Here is a 10,000-nt window from a genome sequence, read left to right as displayed (position 1 = left end):
CCCTTCCCCCTCTTCCCCCAACCCTCCCCTCCCCTCCCCTCCCCTCTCTCCCCTCGGTCGTAAATTTCCTGAGCGAGCGACCTAAAATCATACACGAGTGACCAGGGGCGTCGGAGTAAAGGCAAACTGCAAACTCCGTAACTCAGGAGGCCGAAGGTGCTTCCCCGGGAGTCACTTACTTTCCAGGTGGTTGCCATGGGGAGTGGGGGTCGGGATGAGGGGCTGAGGGCAAGAGTGGGGGGCTGGGGGAGTCGAGGGGAGGGGGGAATGTGGGTCGTTTAAGGCCTACCCCCTCCCGTCCCCTTCCCTCCTCCCTCGACGGGTTTACGACATGTTAGTAGGCCCTTGGCTCTATCTCTTGCTCGTTCTCCTGCTCTGTCTGTTACTCTATCTCTCGCCCATATTCTCTCTGTTTCGTTGTATGTTTTTTCTCCGTTTCTGTTGTTTTTTTTTTTACTGTGCTTCTCTCTCTCTCTCTCTCTCTCTCTCTCTCTCTCTCTCTCTCTCTCTCTCTCTCTCTCTCTCTCTCTCTCTTTCTCTCTCTCTCTCTCTTCTTTCTCTCTCTCTCGTCCTCTCTTCTAGTCTTTCACATCGAACACAAGCGCAATAATGTTTTGAGTAAGATTACAGAATTAAAAACTTTCCTACATTCATCTATGAACTCTAGTGTGACTCAAAACGCCATGGTTTATTTCCCTTATATAGTGACCGTCTTTCTTTTCATCTCTTGTTTGTGTATGTTTTCTTGTGTGTATATATATCATACCCGCTTCCTTTAACTAATATGGGCATACGCAAGCACAGCACAAAGCCCCACCAATACCCGGCTGCAGTGGCGAGAGCGCAGGGGGCACCCGAGACAGCGGCCGTGTGTGCGTGGGGGGGGGGGGGGGCGTGAGTGGCCTGCATTAGCGCCCCGTCGAGTGCCCCCTGGCAAGCCTCCTCCGCCTCCGCCTCCACCGCCTCCGCCCCCGTCGCTTTCGCTCTTACGTAGCCGCCCTCCGCACAATGACGCCGTGGTAAAAACAGGGATCCCATCATCTTCCGAAACTCTCCATTCAGACTCGAACGGCCCTTGTTTGCTCGGTAACAAAGGCGTGGGTTTGCCGTCGCGTTGTCTCGTGATGATGCTATCAATATTCACAGCTGCTGCGAGTGACCTGATTGCGCCGTCGGGTCACGTGGAGGGTAGGGTGGGTGGGAGTGAAAAATGGAAGAGGAAGAAGGAAGGAAGGGAGGAAGATGTGGAAAGAGGGAGGGTGGAGGATGGAAGGGAGGAAGGATTGGAAGTGAGAGAGAGAGAGAGAGAGAGAGAGAGAGAGAGAGAGAGAGAGAGAGAGAGAGAGAGAGAGAGAGAGAGAGAGAGAGAGAGAGAGAGAGGGGAAGAGAGAGAGGGCTGGGAGGAAGGAAGAGAAGATGAAAAACAAAACAAAAAAAAAGATACATACATGTGTGTATATATATATAAATAGATATAGATATAGATATAAATATAGATATACAGCGAAGAAATGACAATAAATATCCCAAACCAATCACATCACCCGCAGCGTAAAGCACCCACAATCACAACCCTAACAGTCACCCTACTTCTCGACCACACCCAATCTAACCTCACTCCTTCCCAACTCCAGCTCCTCCACCAGAGCTCTCTAACACTCCTTCTGCGTCTCCCACAGGTTCGCCGGCAGACAAAGCAGACCTCGAAGTCGGTGACGAGATTCTGGAAGTCAATGGGAAGAGCCTAGAGGACGCCACCCACACGGAGGTCATCTCACACATACATCAGGTGCGTCTGCTCGGACTTCTGCTGTTGTTGGTAGTTCTTGGTAGTTGTAGTAGTAGTAGTAGTTGTAGTGGTAGTAGTAATACTAGCAGTAGTGGTAGTAATAGTAGTACTAGTCATAGTATTAGTATCATTATTATTATTATTATTATTATTATTATTATTATTATTGTCATTAGAATTTTTAATATTTTTGCTATTATTATTATTGTGATTATTATCATTGTTGTTGTTATCATTGTTATTATTATCATTAGCACTATTGTCATTATTATGATTATGATTATTATTATTACTATTTTTAGTAGTACCATTATCATTAGTATTATTGTTATTACTATTATTATTATTATTTTATTATTATGATTCTTGTATCTATGTTGAATTTCCACAGACAGATATGTATATGTATATTTAGATATGATTATTTTTTCAGTTATATGCTTGGGATCCATTAATTTTTGCAGTCAGAACTTTTATGATATATCTGTAATAGCATCGATCACAGCAATTAAATATAACGACATCATCTGGTGTTAATTACATTCTCCTTTTGCTTTACACACGTTTCCCATAGAACTGGTATTTCTATTTGAATAAAATTAAGTCTATACGTATATTTTTTTAATACCTTTAGTCGCGATTACGCTGGAAAATTCATGACAAAGTTTCTTCCTCATCTTAACTTTTGCAGCAAAAAAGGTATATTACTTTGTGACCCGGCAAGAAATTTTCGGGCCATGAAAAGTGATGGATTTTTGGGCTAACTCGCCCGAAAAAAAGTGACTTAATTAACGATTGACTTTGATTCGATTGCAACATCAAACTGCAAACTGTGATAGGGTTTCAGTCACCTGTGGAGTTGGATTCTGACTGTTTGCTTTGGTTGGTCATAGTCATTGCATTTTCCATTTGTTGCGAGCTGGGGAATATATGTTAGAAACGATTATCTTTAATCTCGATTGTCAAACGAATTGGAAAATGGGTTTCATTTAATGTTATAGGTTAGTGGTTTGTGTATACTAACGTAATGATATATATTAGTGTGTATACACACACATACATATATATGTATGTATATATATGTATATGTATATATAATACACACACACACACACACACACACACACACACACACACACACACACACACACACACACACACACACACACACACACACATGTATGTATATGTGTATATATATGTATATGTATATATATAATATACACACACACACACACACACACACACACACACATGTATGTATATATGTATGTATGTGTATGTTTGTATTAATATACATAACATAAATATGGATCATAACCTACAGTGGTAGAGGTTCGAGCCCTTATCATAGAGGCTAGATTCCCAATTAAATGTATACAAGCGCACAACGCATACATTACGAAAAAAAACATTTCCCACGTGTCAGCCATAAGTCAGCTCGTGAGCATCAGCTTGAAGGAGCCTAAAATTGTCCTCATTCTCCCTTGCCTCTGAGGTGTCTTTCGGCCGCTAAAAGCTTCCCGCTCATTTGGCCTTTTCCATCAGCTCCCCGGCAGGCACAATGAGCTCGAGACCGGCCTGCATCGGATGGTCTTTAAGTCGCTCTGGTCTTCAGTGTTCGAAACCGGGTCTGAATCTCATGGTCTTTTGAGGGTTTGTTTTCTTCGTTCGAGACCAGATTACTTCGGTGTGGCTTTAAGGTATCTTTTTGCAATGGGTGTATGTTTTTTTTTTTATATTAATGTATGTTTTTTTTTTTTTTTTTTTTTTTTTTTTTTTTTTTTTTATCCCTTTTGTTATAATGTAAGAGTATCTTTTTATGTGTGTGGGTGCGCGTGTGTGTTGCAGTATTTCTGATATTAGTAATCGATAAACCTTAAGGGGCACGTGTACCTAAGAAAGATTTCGCACAACTAGCTATACTGTCAGTATTTCAATATTTATGTATGTCATTAGCATTCGGGTAACCAATCCATCGATGAATTATTGCTCGTAAGTCTATGATATTGATTTTTTTTTACTGGTTTAAGCAGGACCGGTAACGAGGTTTACGTCTTCCATATCATTCTGAAGGAACCTCAACTCTAACAAATTTATGAGTATCGTACCTTCTTTCTATTTACTGTAAACATGTACTAATCTTTTTCCACCCGGCAGCAGATATTGCGCAGTGTATTAATGCTTTGACAGTTTTACTCTCAAAAGTATCATAAATCGCTTGCAAAACGTAAAGAGGAGAGAATTGAGGAAAAAAAATATATTTAGGACCTTGAAGTCAATTACTAAGATACTTTTTGGAATGGGCAAAACATTCTTTATGTTAAAGCATCCGTATATTTAACAGGGACTCGAACCGAAATAGAGATAACCTTAGCATAAAAGTAGAATCTCTTTAAATAGCTAATCGGCTGCAGTCGGCTGGATGAGACAGGACTCGACGTCCGAAAATGGTAGCCTGATACGAGAGATTTAGACTTTGCTGGTTGTTACTCTTCCATAAGTATAGTGGAATATGATAACTATACCTTGTAATCTCGTAAACTTGTTCGATACTTGCTTGCTGATACTGTGACAACGTTAGAGAAGCGTTAATGGTATTTATACGGGGTAAATGACTGTTAATTAAACGATGATTTGTGTACAGTGGGTGTCTTTCCATGGGCATATTTTCAGTTTATTTGGCTAACTTATATTTCTTACTTGGATAGTAGGTAAATGTTTTCTAAGTATTGAATAGATTCTAATATAGGTATTTCATGTGAATTCTCTGTTTTGATAACTTTGTATGATGTGTTTACTGAATTATCCGTATAGAAATGAAAATCACGGTGTTGGATTGTTCACTAAGAATTAGTTTTTTTATATGTATTATAAAAAAAAACTAGATTAACGCACACAGATGGTTACATAGAGCACATTATATAAATGACAGAGTCCTGGGTACACATATCCTGCGCCTCTGTATCACCGAAAAATGCATGGAGCTGATTGCAGGTCATATCAACTCTCGATGGCTATCAGCGAGGAACACAAGTACCGGAGTCCGAAAGAACGAATGAGGAAGTAAAAAGGAAAAAAAAGAAAAAAAAAAAACGCGATAGGAGTATGCAGTGAGCTTTTTTTTTCTTTCTTTCTTTTTTTTCTCTTTTTTATTATAAAGGTTTCGCGGTACGGCTTTCGCAACCGTTCTTCTACATCGCCGGGGGTGGTTGAAATAGCCGAGATTCCTGTGCACAAGATTTTAGAGAATGTAGAGGGTAAATTAAGGGTAAAATGGCGGTCGAGGGAATAGGGTGCTGAATATGCAACGTTGCATGTGTGTGCGTGGGGGGGATAGGATCTTCTACCTAATTCACGAGTTATTGATCATTTCAGTTATTGAAGAAGGAGAATCAGATATGGAGAAAATTAGCGCTATTTGGGCTCATCGGAGAGATGTTGTGAAAGAGTGAAGAAAAATCAATAAGAAGTGAATAAAGATCAATCGTAATAAAGTGATAAATCAATAAACACTTTAAACTCTGTGATTTTGTTATTTTTTGAAGTCAACACGTTTACAGGAGTATTTTATATTAATCTAGAAAATTTAAAAAAATCATTATCAGTAAAAGCTATGGCGTGAGTGAATCGATTCCACACAATATGACCAAATGAGAAACGAAACACAACTGAATAAATGAATAATTAAAAATAAAATAAAATCGACAAGTTGAAAAGAAAATAATAATGAAATAAAATAGATAAACCATGCGACATATTTTCTTACGGATTTCTGAATACCTTAGTCCACCCTTCCTACGAGAAGAAAAAAAAGTGGTACGTGCCTAAAACGAATCCATCATTTCAAGTGGGGGAGACTGAGCTATATTAATCGGAACACTTCACAGCACGTCGCCAATGACAATGTAATGAGACACTTATCTCACAGTGTAGTTACGAAGTGACGCAGTGACGTCGCAAGTGTCCTTCTTAATCGAATGATAAGTGAGATTCGCAAGTGACAGACGCTGAGGACGTCAAGTGCTCCAAGGCGTCAAGTGACTTAATCGAACGTCAGAAGCTCGCAATTGTCGGACGTCGAGAGTGCATCGCAAGCTGACAACGCTGTCATGCAGACGCGCAATCTCGAAGCCTCCTCTCTGCCTATGTCCATTAGTGCGTTCCGACGCTTGTCCTCAACGCCTGCCCCTTATCGACGCTCCTGATCCTCCTCCCTTCCACTCCTCCCTCTTCAACTTGCTCCTCCCTCTCCCTCCTCCTCCTCCTCCTCTTCCTTCTCCTCCTCCTTCTCCCTTCCTCTTCCTTCTCACCCACCTCTTCCTCCTCTTCCTCTTCCTTTTCCTCCTCCTCCTCCTCCTCCTCTTCCTCCTCTTCCTCTTCCTCCTCCTCCTCCTCCCTCTCCCCTCTCCCCTCCTTGGCACCCCTCCCCCTCTCCCTTCACGCCCACACGCCCTTGGTCGAGTTTGTGAATTTCACTATTTCTTCCGTTTTCGCTGTTTTTTTTCCATTTTTTTCCCTTTGTTTCATTTCTTTGGTGTATATTCATGTTTGTTTTCTTTTATATTCTCTCTTAAATATTTTTTATACATATATATATTTTTTTTTCGTTTTCATCTTTGGTATTCTAATTATTTCATGTATATTATTTTTTTATTCTTCTTCTTTTTTTTCTTTTCTTTTCTGTTTTTACTAGATTTATTTTTATCGTTATGTTTTTATCCTTTTTCTCTCTTACTAGATTTATTTTTATCCTTATTTTTCTGATTTTTATTCTTCGTCTTTTTCTTATTCTTTTTTACAAGGTTTGTTTTTATCATTATATATATATATATATATATATATATATATATATATATATATATATATATTTATTTATTTATTTATTTATTTATTTATTTATTTATTTATTTATTTATTTATTATTATTATTTATTATTATTATTATTATTATTATTTTTATTATCAAGCTTTGGAATTTCATTTTAGATTCTATTGGGGAAGCTGTTTAGGTCTTAAGCCTTTATGTGCTGACTCTGTTATGAAAACATGAGGTATTTGAGATATTCTTGGGTGAAGTGGAGGTCGGAATTTGCATGAATTTGCGCTCGAAAATTACACGAGTTTTATCCGGAATTTTGTACGAGGCTTTATTGGGAATTTGTACTAGTTCTGTCCCGAGTTTGTACAAGTTTGGTTGGGAATTTGTACAAGTTTGGTTGGGGAATTTGTACATGGTTTGTCACGAATTTGTACTAGTTCTTTCGGAAATTTGTACAAGTTTTGTGTCGAGTTTGTACAAGTTTGGTTGGGGAATTTGCACAAGGTTTTTCACGAATTTGTACTAGTTCTTTCGGGAATTTGTACAAGTTCTGTACCGAGTTTGTACAAGTTCTTTCGGGAATTTGCATTAGTCTGAGTTGTAGTTACCCTAGTTTTACTTGACTAGATTTATCAGGAGCTTGTACAAGTTTCATTCAGAATTTGTACTAGTTTTATCCCGAACTGAACATGACTTTTACGAATAATGAAACGTAAGTCTCATCCTGAGTTTTATCCGGAATTTATAACCGGAAATGGTCTCCGGAATTTAACATGAGTTTTATCTGGAATTGGCATTTAGTTCGTAATTTCGTGCAGTGTTCGTTGTTGTTTTTTTAAGATAAAGAATTCTTTGATTTATTAGTTAAAAGGTTTTAATTAATGTCTGTTGTTGCAGTGTTGCAGAAGGGTATTAATTGAAGTTTTCCTTTATTGCAATATTGCAGAAAGTCATTAACTGAAGTTTTCTTTTATTGCACTGTTGCAGAATGGTATTAATTGAAGTTTTCTTATTTATTGCAGTGCATTAGATCAAGAACAATATGTCTCCGCGTGAAGAGAAGAACAGGCAACAAATTAGGTGAGTTTTTTACATTGTATTTCTATTTATGACTTTATCTATTTGAATCATTATTTATCTCTGCTGTTATTTATTTGTCACGGAACGAGGCTCTAGAAATGTTGAATATTTGTCGTAATATTTATTAGTTTTATTCATTAGTTTTATCCCGGAATTTGTACAAGATTATTGGGAATTTTGTACAAGTTTTATTGGGGGTTTGTACAAGTTTTATGGGGAAATTGTACAAGTTTTATTGGGAATTTGTACAAGTTTTATGGGGAAATTGTGCAAGTTTTTTTTGGGAATTTGTACCAGTTTCATCTGGACTTGTACCAGTTTTATCCGGAATTTTACCAATTTTAACCGGAATTATTTGAATCTGAATTATTTATTTATTTGAATTGTTATCTATTTGAATTATTTGAATCATGGTCTGGAAATGTTGATTGTTTATGACGGAAATTAGGTTAGGTATCAACGTCAGTGATTTGTTAAGTTATGTAAAGGTTAAGTAAGGGAGAGAGAGAGGGGGAGAGGGAAAAGGTGAAGGAGGAGAGAGAGAGGGAGATAGAGGGAAGAGGGAGAGAGAGGGGAGAGGGAGAGTGAGGGTAAGGGTGAGGAGTAAGAGAGAAAGGAGACTGAAAAAAGGAAAGCGAGAAAGAGGGGACAGGCGGGGAAAAAAGAGAGAGAGAGCAATACATATAAACTCTCTTTTAGCACATATATAGTGTATTGTTTAAGGAAAGAGAATATTAAATAAATATATATATATATATATATATATATATATATATATATATACACGTATTTATGTGTGTGTATATATATAGTACAATAATGTATAATTGATATTGCTCTGCCTTGTGTTTAGCGCGAGCGAAAAGCGAAGCCTCCCTTAAAAATCCCATTTTCTGTTTTTCATTCTTATATCATGTAGGATTTCTTTAAAGGGAGACTTTTGTGTTTTTGGATATACCGCGCGAGGTGGCCTTTTTTTATCTTTTGGGTTTATTTCTGGGTCTCTGCTTTTAGGTAAGACTATTTAAAAGAGACCTTTAAATGGCTGATTTTAAAGGTGTTCCTCGACAGGAGATTATATGAATATATATATATATATATATATATATTTATTATATATATTACTGTATATTATGTTATTATATATGTATATATATATATATATATATATATATTATATATACTATATATATATCATAGTATTATTATATATGTGTGTGTGTGTGTGTGTGTGTGGTGTGTGTGGTGTGTGTGTGTGTGTGTGTGTGTGTGTAGGTATTTGTATGTACCAGGAGAATTAAATATATTGATCAAACTGTATAGACCAATGCATAAAATCATAGAGTTATTAAATAGATAAATACTGAGGTAGAGGAAGGCAGATAGATAGACAGAGTTAAAAATAGGAGAATTTAACAATATTGATATTTAGAATGAATTTGCCGAGAGGTCGAGGAGAGATATGAAAGGAAGAGGTAGAGTAAGGCAGATAAATAGACAGGGTGAAAGGAAGAATATTTAACAATACTGATATACAGAACGCATTTGCTGAGAGGCCAAGGAGAGAGGTTTGGAGGCAAGAGAGAGAGAGAAGCAGAGGCACGAGGCAGAGGGCGCCTCGGGTCAGCCAAGCCAGCGCCGTGACACAAACCAGACTGGCAGTGAGGGAAAGCTGGACCGTGTGTTTTTGATGCACAAGGTCACCGAGGGAGATATTGACCTAGCCTCGCACACAAGTCTTCCTTATCGGCAACCCTCGCGCTATACTTTCGTGTTGTGTTATTTTTCTCCTACATTTTTCCGATTTTTTTTTCTAATGTGAATGGTGTTTGATGTAGATGATTTAGGAATAGATTACGCTGTTTGATGTAATGAGTTCCTTATTTTTTTCAGTGTAATGTTTTCTTGGTTGGAGAATTACACTGTTTTTTTTTGTTGGGGGGGGGGTTAGCTAGTTCGGGTTCACATATTTTTTCTCACTCTCTTTTTTGTTTATTTTTTGCTGTTTCCGCCGCCTCTCTTCTCTCTCTCTCTCTCTCTCTCTCTCTCTCTCTCTCTCTCTCTCTCTCTCTCTCTCTCTCTCTCTCTCTCTCTCTCTCCTCTCTCTCTCCCTCCCTCCCTCCCTCCCTCCCTCCCTCCCTCCCTCCCTCCCTCCCTCCCCCTCTCCCTCTCCCTCACCTCTCCTCCTCTCTCTCTCTCGCCTGCGTGAATTATGCATATTAGCTCAGTATTTGCAGTATATTAAGCGGTGGGCGGTGCGTGCTGAACGGGTGGAAAATACAGCCCTATTTTTTCACCGAGATGTATGA

At 38.3% G+C, this 10,000-nt stretch overlaps 1 protein-coding gene across 5 annotated transcripts in view; it reads left to right on the top strand.

Moving 5' to 3' along the window:
- LOC119569640 (MAGUK p55 subfamily member 5-A-like) overlaps positions 1-10,000 on the top strand; it is a 184,201-nt gene that overhangs the window by 82,883 nt on the left and 91,318 nt on the right. For all 5 annotated transcript variants that reach the window (XM_037917707.1, XM_037917711.1, XM_037917719.1 and 2 more), the window contains 2 exons: positions 1,680-1,789; positions 7,634-7,691. In XM_037917707.1, the coding sequence (XP_037773635.1) occupies positions 1,680-1,789; positions 7,634-7,691 (168 nt within the window). The remainder of the gene's footprint in view (positions 1-1,679; positions 1,790-7,633; positions 7,692-10,000) is intronic.

The sequence above is a fragment of the Penaeus monodon genome, chromosome 4 (genome assembly GCF_015228065.2).
Source record: "Penaeus monodon isolate SGIC_2016 chromosome 4, NSTDA_Pmon_1, whole genome shotgun sequence".
Lineage (NCBI taxonomy): Eukaryota > Metazoa > Arthropoda > Malacostraca > Decapoda > Penaeidae > Penaeus > Penaeus monodon.
This window is presented reverse-complemented; position numbering and strand designations above follow the sequence as displayed.